Source organism: Physcomitrium patens, chromosome 2 (assembly GCF_059467195.1).
Source record: "Physcomitrium patens ecotype Gransden chromosome 2, ASM5946719v1, whole genome shotgun sequence".
Taxonomy (NCBI): Eukaryota; Viridiplantae; Streptophyta; class Bryopsida; order Funariales; family Funariaceae; genus Physcomitrium; species Physcomitrium patens.
Window position 1 is genome coordinate 13,456,013 of NC_143411.1, and position 15,398 is coordinate 13,471,410.

Sequence of the window (15,398 nt, forward strand, 5' to 3'; positions counted from 1 at the left end):
ATTAAATTATAATATATATATATATATATATATATATATATAATTACATTCAATCAAGTCTATGTCTTAAGTTCACTTATATTAAATCATAATCCTCTATTTTTCTATACTATATTATTATAATAAACTAAGATACTTTCAAAAAAAAATCTATGTATTTTATATAACTTTATTACTATTGGATTATGAGTCTATAAATGAGGATGAGAACATAGAGTTGTCACTTCCACTACACCAACAGTTATCTTTTTAAACCAAGCTTCATGTCTTCTTAAGCTACACAACAATGAGCTTTTGTCATGAAGAATTTAGTACATTGAAGCCAAATAATTGTTGCTAGAATTGAAGAAGATACTAGCTTCTAAGAGACCTATGTCATTGAACTAGACCTAATCAAAGTAAGAAGAAAAACTCAGTTTATTCAATACTCTCTATTTGTCTTTTCATTGTTTTTAAGAACATAGCTTCTACATATAACTTTATCCATCATAGCCAATAGTTGGCAATTCTAAAATGTGGCATACTTGCAAGTTAGTTTATACTTATAGTAATTATCACAAAACTAAAATAATTTGTGTTATAATATTCAAGATAAGAGATTGAATAATATGCAATTATGTATTTGCACAATTTTGCATTATATATGATGGTAGATACTTATTTGAGCAATTTAAGAAATAGCCAAAGAAAAGAATTCTCTATTAATTTAGAAACTAACATATTAAAAAGTAACAAATTGGTTTCTCAAATAAATTTCCTTATCAAAGAAACAACAATCAAATAATAAATGTTGTTGAAGGTGCTAAATCTTTGTTTCTTACCATAGTTCAATGATTATACAATCTTTAGTTATTTGTGACAATTTCTCTACTTACACAACTCAATTCAACACCATATTAATAGCATCAAACTGATTTTAAACATCAACAAATTATCATATAAAATCATCAAATAAGATTTAATAGAAGCAAAGAATGTGAAATTTTATCATATTCTAACTCCCACTTGAAATGCAACCTCACGTTTCTCAAGATATAGGGCTAGGAAAAAAAAAAAATTATTAATGAATCCAGTATAAGTTTATATGTTACTCGTCCAACTTGATGATAAAAGGAATTAATGAAGAAAGTTGAGGTCCGAAAAATTGTGCTTATCAATGAATTTTTCACGGAAACAGCAAGCATACGACCAATTACACTGGTCATCTTAACTTTAAATATATCAACAGTCCACATAATGGAATAAAAATGATAGTGGGATAAAAATAGTTGTTGTCACAACTTCGTGTTGTCTAAAATAGAACTCCCCTATCACTTGAAAGAAGTGCTATTGCACTCCTTGAACAAGAACTTCCTAGCCTCTAGAACCAACCTTAGGTTACAAAACCTGACTGCAAGCTGGATTTATGAACACAAGCCTGGGGGGTCTTGTCAAGTGGTTCCTTAAGGCAACCCTAAATGTGGTTTAGAATCACCATCCACTGGGTGGTTTGAAAGTGTGCATGCAGTTGAAAAACCTTAAAGCTCTAAAGTTGCTGTCTTCATCTTTCAGCTTGGGAAGAGGTCGAGCTAATGGATTAGTAGTGACTATAGGACAGTGCGAGAAACATCCCTTGTCAAGATTTATGCACTTAACTATATACCAGAAAAGTTCTAAAAATCCAGCCACAATCAGCGTCCAGATTTGCTATAATCAATTGTCTACCAGTGTTATTGGCTCAATATAACTCAGTAGAATTGAATCTTGCAAATGCCTCTTTTAGAAGATCAAAAACTTTCTCCGCAATATACTTCTGTTGCACATTAGCACCCTTCTGCTGCACCTTGTCAGGATGGACGCAAAGAATTGCTCTCTGATAGGACTTTTTCACCGAAATACCTGTAATTAAGTCTGTCAAAGACACAGGTTTCCAGTTGGTCTCTGGCCATAGTATCAAATGCAAGGACGAGAGAAGTGCTCGCAAATTGCCTTCTTTGCCAGTTGCCCAGCGCCGTATTTCAGCGTCCAAATTTCCTGCAGCCATACTTCTTTCAGCCTGTTCTTTAAGCTGAGCCTGATCACGATCGTTCTTTTCCTTCAAAGCCTGCTGCGCACGCTCATGTGTTTTCTGATGCCTCTCAAGCCTCAGTTTCCTCCTCTCGGCAGTCTCCCCTGGTATTTCCTGAAACTGATCACCGGCCGGTGCAGTCTGTGTCAATAACGTTGTCCAATCATCCACAATCTTCACTGGTGGTTGGGGTTTCCTGGTGGTTGGATGGGGCGCTGGAGAGCTCCCTGTAGAGGAATAGACAGGATTTGTAGGCGAGGGCCGTCGAGCGTCGCCACCAAAAGAAGCAGAGGGTTGATTAGTAGGTGGTCGTTGTCGAGGTTCACTTGTTGCCCGACTACTTGCACCAGCAGGCCAGGTTGGTTCAGCCCCACCTCTTTCTCTATCCCTCCTCCGGTCTCGCTCCCTTTCTTTCTCTCTCTCCTCCTTCTCACGCCTTTCTTTCTCCCTCTCTCTTTCTTCTTTTGCCCTTTCTCTCCTCGCCCTCTCATCCCGTTCCCTCTTCTCTCTCTCATCCCGTTCCCTTTTTTCTCGCTCTTCCCTCTCCTTCTGTTCCTTCTCCCGTTGCTCCTTCTCCCGAGCTGCTGCAGCTCTCTGCAACGCAGCCCTCTCTGCTCGCTCACGAGCTTCGGCAATCGCCCTCTCGGCAGCAGCTTTTTCTGCTGCCCTTCTAGCCTTTTCTGCATTCTCATCAGTCTGTCGAGCTGTTGATGCCCTCTCTGCTCGCTCACGCGCTTCAGCAATCGCCCTCTCCGCAGCAGCTTTCTCCATCCTATATTGAGCTTCGCGAGCAGCTTTTTCTGCAGCTTTCTTGGCCCTGTCCAAAGCTTCACTATTCTCTTGTTCTCTCAGACGTTCAATTTCTCTCTCGCTTTCTCTCCGTTTCTCCTGCTCTCTCTGACGTTCAATCTCTCTTTCTCTTTCTCTCTGTTTCTCCTGCTCTCTCTGACGTGCAATCTCTCTTTCTCTTTCTCTCTCTCTCTGCTTCTCCCGTTCTCTTTGTCTCTCACGCTCTTTCTGCCTCAGAGCTCTTTCCCTCTCTGCAGCTTCTCGTTCCTTTTGCACCAAGGCCGCTTCTCTTTCTCTGGAAGCAGCTCGTTCTCTCTCCAATTCAGATTCGTTGGAAACATCTGATCCAGTTGATCTGTTCCCATATACTGGCAGTTCATTAGATCTTCCCCTATTTTCATCCACACTGTCCCTGTAATTTGCATAACTCCTTGAGCTCGTCTTCCTGTCCAAACCAGGTCTTGGAGGAGCACGTGAAGGAGGCGGTGCTATGGTAGGCGATGTTACAAGTTTCATATCGTCGACGGAGAGCCAATTCTCTTCAAAAACGTCCACAGGCACTTTGTCAACATTGTACTTGTTGTTGCTTTCACCTGCTGCCATAAAGGGTTCATCATACTTAAACCCATTACCAAACCTTGAAGTAAAGCCATTTAAATCCGATTTCGTCCCGACTTCGTTCCTCCCTGACATGAAAGAGGGAGATGCAACTTCAGGAGTTTCGCTTATGTCCACGTTAAATGGAACACTGCCGAAGCCCCGCCTTGAGGGCCTATCATCCAAAGTCCCCGGGCCTGGAGAACCTTCTCGGCCATTTGAACCAGATCTAGAGAGATTCGGGGTTGAATCCTCTTCTACCTGAGACGTAGCTACAGGTGGTGGATTAGAGAATCCATCGAGAGGATCATACGATCCACTTCCATTGTTATCCTGGTTCTTTGATCCCTCTGTAGCATTACTACTGAAGGACCCGGAAGCAGGGGGCATATTGAAGGGTTCTAATGGATCCGTGTAAGAAGCAGAAGGAGGAATTGAATCTGAAATTATACTAGCAAAAGGATCTACCTTTGCAGCAGAAACGAACGGATCATCATCAAATATTGGGGAGGAACTCATGAGCGGAATTCCACGCATTTCATCTGCATCTAAGGGAACGATAGCGGGAGTTCCTTGAGAAGCATCAGTGGTGGACTTGGTAGCAGGTATATCTCTGAAAGGATCTGGTGTTGCAGCTGATGTAGAGCTAGGGACGTTACTAAATACATCATCATCATCATCTGTGGTTATGATTGGAATACCCCGCATCGCATCTGCCTCAGCAACAGATTCCTTTTTCCTTCGGTCCCCACCGCCAAACCCTGGTAGAATGTCATCATACACAGGTTCAGAATGCTTGGCTCGAGGAGGGCTAGATGGTGGAGATCGAGATGGCGTCGCCTGCTTTGAACGACCTGCGGATGTTGAAAATCCTCCCAAAAGATCACCATCAATAGAAGAGTGCAATGTTCCTCCTCTTGATGCAGACTTAGATGCACTAAAGTTCCATTCATTACTAAACATTGTTTGAGACTGGGCTAACTTTGGCTTGGGCACGTCGAACGCACTGAATGGATCGTCTATATTGTGGCTCGCGGAACTAGTATGTGAGGAAGTTCTAGTATGACCAAAATCTTCAGAGAAAATGCCATCCAAAGACCTGGCTGAGGTATAAGCCTTCGGTTGTGGTGGCTTGACCGCACTAAATCCCCCCAATAAATCATCGGCAAAGGGGTCCTGAATAGACTGTGACCTTGATCCTGAGGAGTTGAATCCGTCTAAGAGATCTCCAAATGTATCATTGGACGCCCTGGATGCCATTGGGGGTCCTCCAAGAAGGTCATCGTAAATAGATCTGGAACTGCTGCTTCTGATCAGTGCCATATTACATTTCACATTTAGAAGTGTGCTCCTGGTTAAATGTACGAAGCTCAACATTGCAGATGACTTATGAAACTTGTTCACTACATAGACCAAATTTCAGAAACAGCTTACCATCGGACTATCGACCTAAACACCTATAAATGTAGAATAAAGAAAGCAGGCAATTATTCCGGATCTACGATTATTCAGGTCCGAGGAACCTGAATAACAAAGACTTTTAAGTAATGTCTTTTGAGTAATGAAAAAGGAGGTCTGTCAAGGAATACCAACTTAGTTCTGAACATTCTTTGATTGAATTTGAATCATGCCTAGATGTGCTCATTGACATATCAAGTATGAATTCTGAGAAAATTAGTAACAATAATAGATGGAAACTACTTTACGCGCAGTTGGGAAATGATACCGTGCACATAGAAACAGAAAAAAAATGAATCCTTCCCCACGTTTCAATAGTTCTAGACGAAGCGCTACCAATTTTACAAGCATAGCACGGAATGGACTGTGCAATGTCCTCAACAGAACAAATTGTATCATTTCAGACAAGATACCGGCCCGCATGGAGGAACTTAATCAGGCACACATCAGTCCTGTGCTCTCACCTAATTACAAGAGAAGGATCTCCTTTCGAAGCTAAACATGTAGTTAACGCAGCATAGCATGGGCCTTAAAGAAGCTGCTGAAAATGTTACAGGCGTTTAGAACCAATATTGAGACCTGTGGCACGCCTTCGAAAATAACACACACACACACACACACATATATATATATATATATATATATATGTGTGTGTGTGTGTGTGTATCTGCTTCTATCCTTAACTCTATCTGGCAACCAACTTTAAAAATTCTCTCTAGTCTCAACAAAATGCACAGGAACCCTGAGCATGAAGTGGTTTAAAGAGAGTGACCTCAACGTCTTTGTGTGGGTAGAGTCCAAGTATATGTAGCTCATCAGGTGATATGAAAAGATTCCGTACCAAAATGCGCGCAAAACTCTCTTACGAGAACAAATCTCATCGGCGAACTGAATATGAGTGGGCAGCGATTGTCTCAAGACTGGCAGGTCCGCTGAGAAGGTCAAATTTAGGGCTCTTTCACGACAAGACACAATTTGCGCTTGAATATGAAAAGTAAACCCTACACGGTGCACACAAGGGTGGATTCAACTGCTATAGAAACTGGATCGATTGCCTACACAACAGCATGACAGAGCCACTTACAGCCAGATCCCATACCGACCGCCAATTTTCAAGTCGAGTTTCACCAACCCTGATCTAACCTCCAGTGATCATACCACATCCAACCTCCCCATTCCCACCTCCGTCTCGAATCCCGAGTATTGAATTCCTCCAAGATCGACGACACCAACGACATTGCACTGCTCTAAACTGCGTCCGACTCATATCCGAGCCCGCCACGGCGGAAGAACGTGGCGGCATCCCGCTCGAACGCACTCACTCACTCACTCACTCATCACAAAAAAAACAAAAAAATGAAAAAATGAAAAAATGAAAAAAAAAAAAAAAAAAAATGAAAATGAAAATGAAAATGTCGAAACCTTCATCTCCCGAGGTTCCAGGACACAAGAGAACCACGCAAGCACGCACGCACGCACCTGGCATCACCGCCGCTAGAGAGCGGAGGGTTAAAGATAGAGTCGAAGACGTCCTCGTTGCTGGCCATTCGAGAAGCAGATCCCGACCTGCCCATGCCCCCTGCACCCGATCCAGCTCCTCCGCTGTGGCTTCCTACTCCACCAGCCATGGGCATGCTCTTCCCGCTCGGCTTCAACCCATAGTCCTGATGCAGCAAGTTGGCGAAATCGTCCATGGAGGCAAACACACACAGCTCTCCCTTCGTCGAGATCCAGCACTCACAAACCCTCCCTTCTCTTCTCTTCCCTCACCGCGCTCCCCTGCGTGTGTGCGTGCTTGCGCTATGCGTGCACTCTGGACATCGCGAGACACCAAATGCGCGGCGCATGATTTGGCTGCGCAGATGGTGGGTTGGCATTCAACTCGGATCTATGACTTGGGTTTAGTAGAATTTTGTGGACCCTTTTGGCGCCCGAGGGTGTTGGATCAACGCGGGCTTTTACACGGAACCTCGGAAGAATCCTCCTCCTCTTCGACGTGTTCGGGGTTTAGATCGCGGGGAGTGAGTGCCCTCCCGCATCACCCACTCTCACTCGGTGGCCAATTCAATATTCCAACTTCCCATTTCTGCACTTCCTTCCTTTCAATTTAGTACATTTTTATGTGTGTGTGGATGTATTCCATGTCAAGCCCTAATCTTGTTACTAATTTGTGAAATGTGGGCTGGATCTAAATGGTTCTTAAGAAAAAACTTATTTGCTTGCTTGTTTGTTTTCATGTGAGTTTCCAGCATTCGTTAAGACTCCATCTGAGGCCTGTGCATTATTGAACTTTAAGGTATTGAAGCATCAAACCTGCTTATTTTTTAATTTTCTGGGACGTTTCCTCAGACTTCTGTAATGCACTAATATTATTTTCTTTGCATCGAGAAGAAAAAATTAGCATGACTGGAGATACTTTCTTTGGAATATTGAGTACTTTCTACAATTAAAATTTGAAATACGTGGTTTAATTCATTTTTCAAAACTTTTGGGTTATAAATGTTTCTTCGGTAAGATTTTTAACTTCAAGCCCTACGCTTTAACAGAAGATCCAACACAATGTTTCTGTCTTAAAATTTATCCCAGTTACATTCATAATTTATACATACACAAATATACTAAACAAATAAATACAAATTATTGATTGTTCTGTCAGTAGGATCAGATTTCATTTACTTTTCTAGTGAAATTTTTTTTATAGATCAAATATGATTATAAATTGTATATCGCAATTTTCATCCATCCTTCTCTGATTCAATAAAGTTCGTTCTTCCACTGATGACCAATCAACATCCTGGTAAATGGCTTCATCTTGGTAAACTTTTGAATGCACACACAAAAAGTTCAAACCTCCTTTTCTATGGTTGCATCTGTTGATATATAAAATAAAAAAATAAAAATATGGACTGGGTCACCTTGATTTTGCAAATAATATATATATTGAATCTACTTTGTTAGTTAGTAAAATTATTTTTTGATGAATATAGATATCTGGTAATCTATTTCAGCAAATTATATTGTATATTTTTGGACATAATATTTTTCTTTGGTAGCCTTTACGACACAAAAAAATAAAATAAAATAAAATAAAAATAAAAAAGCTTACACCATCCATGTTATTAAAGATGCTTGATTTTGATTCCACACTTTTAAAATATAAATTCCAACTTTTCTAAACTATAACTAAAAATATATAATGTGAGTATTTTAAAATCACCATCATGTTTCATATGAGACAAAAATTATCAATCAATACAATTTGTTATTACTATATCTTATACAGTAAAGGCAATAGTATTTGTTTGTGTTGAGATTATAAAATGTAGCCGGCGCTCTCCATAATATTTACTGTAGACTACAATAAATACCATAGCTATAGTATTTAGAGTCTAGTGGAGAAGTATTGTTTATCATCTCCCCTTTCTCTTCTTGTATTTGAGACACAACTAGGTCAATAGATTTTTATGTGTGAAACTCTCTCTTCGTAGAAACCCTCTTGTGTGTATGACTTACTACTACTCTTGTGTGTGTGTATTACTTACTATTATTCTTGTGTCTTTCTAAATATTCTCAACACATTGTCGTGATGTAACTCGATTAATAGGTGAAAGAGTGTGGAGATTATTATAATTTAAGAGATCTTAGTTCAAAGTATTAGAACAAATTATCTTAGAAATATAGTTAATAGCCAAAGGGGTAGAAAAATTAAAAGGTATCAATGTTGCCTTTTAGAAAGGTGACTTCTACTTACTTTGTAGTACCATAAGTAAGGCAAATCAAAGTAGATTGGGAAAATAAATGATATAGAAATCTTTAGAAGAAAGTCAAGAGTAAATTCTAAAAAAAATTACCTAGAAAAACTAGATATTGATACCCGGAGAGGGCCAGTTATGAACTAGGGTCGAAATCAAACCCTGAGGCACAAAACCAAATCTCGACGACTATTCCGGGACTCTTTGGCAGATCGGAGAGTGGGGTTGGAGAGAAAGTTGGATAGGGTTTCTATGGGCGTTGATTTTGGGTGATTTGGAGTTGATATGAATTTGTAAGAGCTTTGCAAAGTTGAGTTTTTTTCGGATGACTTGGGTTTTATGAAATAAAATAGGGTTTATGTTTTGAGTGATTTCGAGAGTTTTGTTGCAGATCTACGGGTGAATTTTTTCGAGTTCATGGTTATAGTTGTATTGAATACATGTTGTGAATTTGAGCTTGATCTAACCGTTGAACTAAGAGATATTGAGGTTTAAGTGAGTCAAGGTCTTAGAAAGTAGAATTTTAGGTCTAGTCAGGGTTTTTAAGATTTCATGCAATCTACTAGTTGGATTGTAGTAAAACTTATGTGAGAGGATATTAGACTTGTTTTCCTATGTCCATGAGAAATTTGAAACCAATCGAACGGCGCAAAGAAGAGAAATTGGCTCTGGAAGGTTGGCAACAAGATTGGAGAAAGAGGCGGGCTAACACCCGAACACATTTTTGAGGTTTTCGTCAATTTGGTAACTCCGATCCTTTTCAAAATTTTTTTACTTGTTTTGAACTTGATTTTTAAGAAGTGTGAAAATTTTGAATTGAGATCAACGGTTTATTCATTAGATTTTGAGGTTTAAATCTGTCTTAAGAATTATTAGGATTTGGATTAGGGTTTGGCTAGGGTTCGGTTTAGGGTTTGGATTAGGGTTTGGTTAGGGTTTGATTTTAGGTTTGATTTAGGGTTTAGGATTTGGATTAGAGTTTAGGGTTGGATTAGGGTTTGGCTAGGGTTCGGTTTAGGATTTGGATTAGGATTTGGATTAGGGTTTGGATTAGGGTTTGGCTAAGGTTCGGTTTAGGGTTTGGATTAGAATTTGATTAGGGTTTGGATTAGGGTTTAGGATTTGGTTAGGGTTTGGATTAGGGTTTGGATTAGGATTTGGTTAGGATTTGATTTAAGATTTGATTTAGGGTTTAGGATTTGGATTAAGGTTTGGATTAGGGTTTAGAATTTGGATTAAGGTTTGGATTAGGGTTTCGGATTTGGATTAGAGTTTAGGGTTGGATTAGGGTTTGGATTAGGGTTTAGGATTTGGTTAGGGTTTGATTTAGGGTTTGAATTAGGGTTTGGTTAGGATTTAGGATTTAGGATTTAGAGTTTGATTTAGAGTTGATTTAGGATTTAGGGTTTGGAATAGGGTTTAATTTAAGACTTGTTTAGGATTTGACTTAGGGTTTAGGAATTATTAGGGTTTAAGATTTAATTAGATTTGGTCTAAAGTTGAGTGAAATTCAATAGGGTTTTAACTAGAATTAAATTAAGGTTGAATTGACATATATTTGAGTAAAATTTGTGATCATTCTAATATTTCTTTAAGAATTTTATTGTTTGTTTGAAATTTCTTTGAGTTGTTTTGAATTTGATTACGTTTGTTTACCATTATTATAGTCTAATTAGAGCATTGTTAGTATTCTATTTAGGATTTTGTTATCACAATTTCTATTCTTCCTTCTACAACTAGGTGCCCGGAGCATTCTCAAGCAAGACTTCACACATTACGACAACGTTATCAGTATGACTCTCTTTTAAACACTATCACAATCGTTTTTTGCTCTATACTTGACTCTTCAAACTTGTTGCTACTCTTGATCAGTGTTTGCTTCATGATCTTGCTACTCTTCTTGTTAGCCCCTCACACATTAGTTGCTTGCTTAAAGCACTTGTTCTACTCTCTGCCTTGCTTGCTTAAAATACTTGATCTAGTCCAACTCTACTCCAGCTTACTCCTTGCTGTCTTAATCCACAACTTTATTAAAAATAATAATACTAATATTTTTTTTTTCAAATTTAAATTTATCATTTTATTTGACTTTATATTTTAAGGTACGTTTTACTCAACTTTTCTACTTGATCTTGTATTTTCTTTACAGATTTATTTATAATGAGTGCTTCAATATCTTCAACTTTTTCTACTATGGTTTCAACTATTACTAGTGCATCCCAATATTCTCAAGCTCTTTTATTTCCACCATTCACTGTAGATGGAAACAATTATCTATTATGGGTAAAAATGGCAAAAGCAAATTTATTTGTAGAACAACTCTCGGATGCCATTATGTTTGAAGAATCTCCTACAATAAGTATTTCTATTCCACATGCTATTTGTTGGAAAACACTTCTTTTCCTTCGTTGTCATCTTGTACCTGCATTACAACATCAATATCTGAAAATGGAAGATCCTATAGAACTTTGGAAGAATCTTAAATCCAGGTTTGATCATCAAAAGACCATTTTCCTTCTACATACACATCATAATTGGACACATGTACGTGTCTTAGATTTTCCAAATTTAAATGCTTTCAATAGTGAAATGTATAATATTGTCTCACAATTAAAATTATGTGGACAAAGCATTTTTGAAGAAGAAATGATTGAAAAAACTCTCTCTACATTTCCTCATGTATTTGCTATGCTTGCAAAACAATATAGGAATATGAAATTTCAGAGTCATTCTCATCTCATGTCCTATTTATTTCTTACGAAGAAGTAAAATGAACTACTCTTGTGTAATACAGAAGCTCATCCTATTGGCACTATAGTTCCAGAATCTCATGCACTTAATATTTCAAAGTCTAAGAAAAAATTATATAAACATGGAAAATGTGCTCATAAGTATCACGGTAGTCATAGTCATGACGATTTCTACCCATATGGAAAGAATAAACTTTCTACTATTAATTATAATAGAAAATAAAAATCAGAGATGCATTCTTGTCATAAGTGCGGAATGATTGGATATTTAGCACATACATGCCATTCTTTAGAATATTTTATTAAAATATTCCAAGAAAATAAAAAACTAAGGCTCGTAAAGTTCATATCATGGATGCGTCGATGGATTCAATTGGTGTTGATGACTTAGAGGCTTATATGAATGACAAAACCTCTAATGATGAATCAAATGATGCGCTCATTGATTTTGCAATAACACATACTATCTTGTAAGATAGATGATTTTTTATTGAAAAATCTTTAACTTGGCAAACTAAAAATATGACGACCATCACTAGAGTAAAATGCATTTTGTTTCCAAGAGGGCACAACAATGGTAAAATTAACTGCAGATTCCATCATAAAATGTAAACATGCAATGTTTGCACCCTCAGTGCTTTGAAGTCTGATCAGCTACCGAGATGTGTGTATTAATGGTTATCACCTCTCGATCGCCATTTTAAATAGAAAAGAGATTTTGGTTCTTCTGAAGAACCATAAAGTTGTTGAAAAAGCTTTTGCTATAGAAAATGGTTTATACCAAATTATGATTTAGCCTCCCATTATATTTAATTTTGCATCATCTATCTCAAAGAGTCGTATTTTTCTTTGGCATGAATGATTGGAATATCTAGGATCTACATTATTTAGAAAGATCATTCTATGTATAATTGAGCACAATTTAAAGCCTGCGGATGTAGACTCTATGGAATTATGTTGTGCATGCATGCAAGGTAAAATGATTATTCGGCCTTCAATTTGGAAACTCCCACAAGAATTACCACCAATACTTGGAAGATTGCATGGTGATATTTGTGATTCTATTAATCCAATATTGAGACCATTTCATTATTTTTTTATTCTTGTTGATGCATCAAGTAAACAATCACATGTTTCATTATTATCAACTCAAAATATGGTGTTTGCCAATCTTATATCTATGCTTATTCATTTTTGGGCACATTTTTTTAATTATCCTATAAAAACATTGAGTATGGATAATGTAAAAGAATTCGCATCAAAGTCTTTTGAAGACTATTGTATTGCAACAAGAATTGAGTTGATATATTGTGTTCCATATGAACATGCTCAAAATGGACTTGCAAAGTCATTTATAAAGCATATAAAACTCATTACCTGGCCACTCTTCCTTCACGCAAATTTACCTGCATCTATGTAGGGTTATGCAATTTTAGATGCTACAGCATTAATACGTCTCCATCCTTCTTCTCTTGAAATTGTTTCACTACATGAGCTCATTTTGTTAAAATAAATAGAGGATAAGTTAGAAGGTAAAAGATATTATCTTAGATAAGTTGCTAATGATCAAAGGAGAGCAAAAGGACAAAAAAAAGTTATCAAGGTGGTAGCTAGGATTATAGGTGGCAGCTAGGTTAAAAAGAATCTAGGATTTAGTTGGATGAAAGTAAGATGAATATTAGTCAAAATGGATGTAACTTCTACCTATAAGTAAAGGATGTTGGAAGTGAGAGGCATCTCATTCCACACTTCTCTTATATCTAACCTTGCTAATTTCTACTTACTTGTGTCTTACTTATAGTGTTTTTTTAATAGGTTATGGATCCACACACACTTTGTTGTGTTATTCAAGTAAGTTGAAGTCATTTATTTTTTGTTGTTCTTGTGTGAAATAGATCTTATGGTATTTGCTCATATTAGAGATTGTAAAATCTAATCTTGTGTTTTGACTTGTGGAGGTTCTGATTTGGGCATTATAGATCTCTAACATCTGTTTGAAGGTTCTTAATTCCTAGGATTGAGTGATTAAGACCTTATACAAAGACCTTGATAGTGTCTTTGGTGTTGGTGAGAAAGTGAGTTTTATGAGTGGAAGAACTTGATAGTGAGGTTGATTGGAATTCACATACTTGTTAGAAGCTTCAAAAGTTGATTTGGGAGTGTTTGTAGTGAAGAAACATTCATTTGTTCATAAGAAGGCATTTTGAGACTTTGCTAGTGCAAAATTATTTTGGTGATTTTAAGCACATAGAGACTCATTTTCTTGATATTTTTTGATAGACCTCTTCTAAGACATGACTTCAAGTGAGGGTGAAGGTTTGAGAGTGATTGAGAAGTTTAGAGGTGACAATTTCTACCATTGGAAGTTTAAAATGGAGCTTTTGTTGGCATCTTTGGACCTTTGGAACATTGTAGATGAAAGTGAAGAGCCTCTAAGCATGCATGCTGATGTTAAAGAGAGGAAGGACTTTACAAGACGTGAAAAGAAGGCTTTTGGCATGATTGCCACCAATTTGAATGAATCTAGCTTTTTTCACATCATCTCTTAAAAAGGACCAAAAGAAACATGGAAGACTCTTTGTAACATATATGAGAGTAAGAACTTATTCAATATCATCTTCACAAGGAGGAAATTCTTCACTTGCAAGATGGAAGAAGGTGAAGACCTCATGGCTCATGTCAATAAAGTAAAGGCCCTTGCTAATCAACTTGCAATTATTGACAAGCCTTTAAAAGAGAGTGATATTGTCATGACCTTGCTTATGAGCCTTCTCGAGTCCTATAACTATCTCATTATGGCATTGGAGTCCATCAAGCTAAAAGAATTGACAATGAATTATGTGACGGCAAGACTTGCCCATGAAGTGACCAAGAGGAAAGAAAAAGAGTCCCAAAGTGAGGATTCGGCTCTCTTTTGAAGACAAGGCAAGGAGAGTCATTCTAACCAACGTGGCAATGTGAGAACTTACTTCATTTGTAGAAAACTATGTCACTTTGCTCGAAATTGCTACAAGGCTAAGAAAAGAGATAGAGAAAGTGTAAACAATGCTCGTGATGAATATAGAGGTGATGATTATACATTTATGGTAAGTGAAGGCACTTCCATGGCTGCCATGTCCAAGTGGATCATTGATTCTGGTGCCACCAAGCACATGACTCCATACAAGTGTTCATTTGATACTTATGAAGAGATTTCAATAGTAAATATCCTCATGGAAGACAATGGCATAGTACAAGCTATTGGAATGGATTCTATTATTATAGAGATTGTTGTAAAAGGCCAATCCAAGAAGATCAAATTGAAGGACGTCTTACATGTACCAAAGATGAAGAAAAACCTCTTCTTGGTGAATAAACTTGTTTTACATCGTTGTAAAGTACAATTTGATAAGAATGGGTGTTTTGTGAAGACATTGGAAAGAGATCATATTGTAAAGGGCTTTAGAAATGGAAACCTTTACTTTATGAAGTATAAAAAGGTCAATGGAGTTAAAATAGCGGTATTTCTTCAAGATCAAGACAAGTTTGGAATTTGGCATCGATACTTTGGTCATTTAAATGCCAAGAGCATGAAGGAGCTCCAATCCATGGTAAGTGGCTTAGATCTTGGTCATATAAGCCACAATGCTATGACACTTGTTTGTGAAGGTTGTATTCATGGCAAACAACAAAGGGCCTCATTTCCAAGTGGAGTTGCAAGACGTACAACCAAGTTATTGGAGATTGTCCATTTTGATATTTGTGGACCTATGAGGATGCCATCAATAGAAGGTGCAAGATATTTTGTCACATTCATTGATGATTTTTCAAGGAAGGTTTGGATTTTCATCCTTAAAGCAAAGAGTGAGTGTTTCACAAGATTTAAAGAGTTTAAGGCACTTGCAAAAAAGTAATGTAAATAAAAAATTAAGGTATTACGTATGGACAATGAAAGTGAATATATGTCAAGATAATTCAATGATTTTTTGAAGAAGCATGGTATTGCAAGACAAACCTCCACTCCTT

The 15,398-nt window shown here is 37.4% G+C and overlaps 1 protein-coding gene across 6 annotated transcripts; it reads right to left on the reverse strand.

Annotated features, from left to right (window-relative positions):
* Nucleotides 1-1,237: 1,237 nt before the first annotated feature.
* Nucleotides 1,238-7,513, reverse strand: LOC112277943 (uncharacterized). Of its 6 annotated transcripts, none has more exons than XM_090247206.1 (3): nucleotides 6,371-7,513; nucleotides 5,733-5,892; nucleotides 1,238-4,736 (listed from the first exon to the last, which is right to left on the reverse strand). In XM_090247206.1, exons 1-3 carry the CDS (start codon nucleotides 6,375-6,377, stop codon nucleotides 1,718-1,720), a joined length of 3,186 nt encoding a protein of 1,061 aa, XP_090103332.1. In that variant the 5' UTR covers nucleotides 6,378-7,513; the 3' UTR covers nucleotides 1,238-1,717. The 6 variants fall into 6 exon arrangements, with proteins under 6 accessions (XP_090103332.1, XP_090103334.1, XP_024366600.1 ...); XM_090247208.1 differs by lacking the exon at nucleotides 6,371-7,513 and adding an exon at nucleotides 5,976-6,278 and having other exon boundaries at nucleotides 5,733-5,811; XM_024510832.3 differs by lacking the exon at nucleotides 5,733-5,892 and having other exon boundaries at nucleotides 6,371-7,512.
* Nucleotides 7,514-15,398: the final 7,885 nt, after the last annotated feature.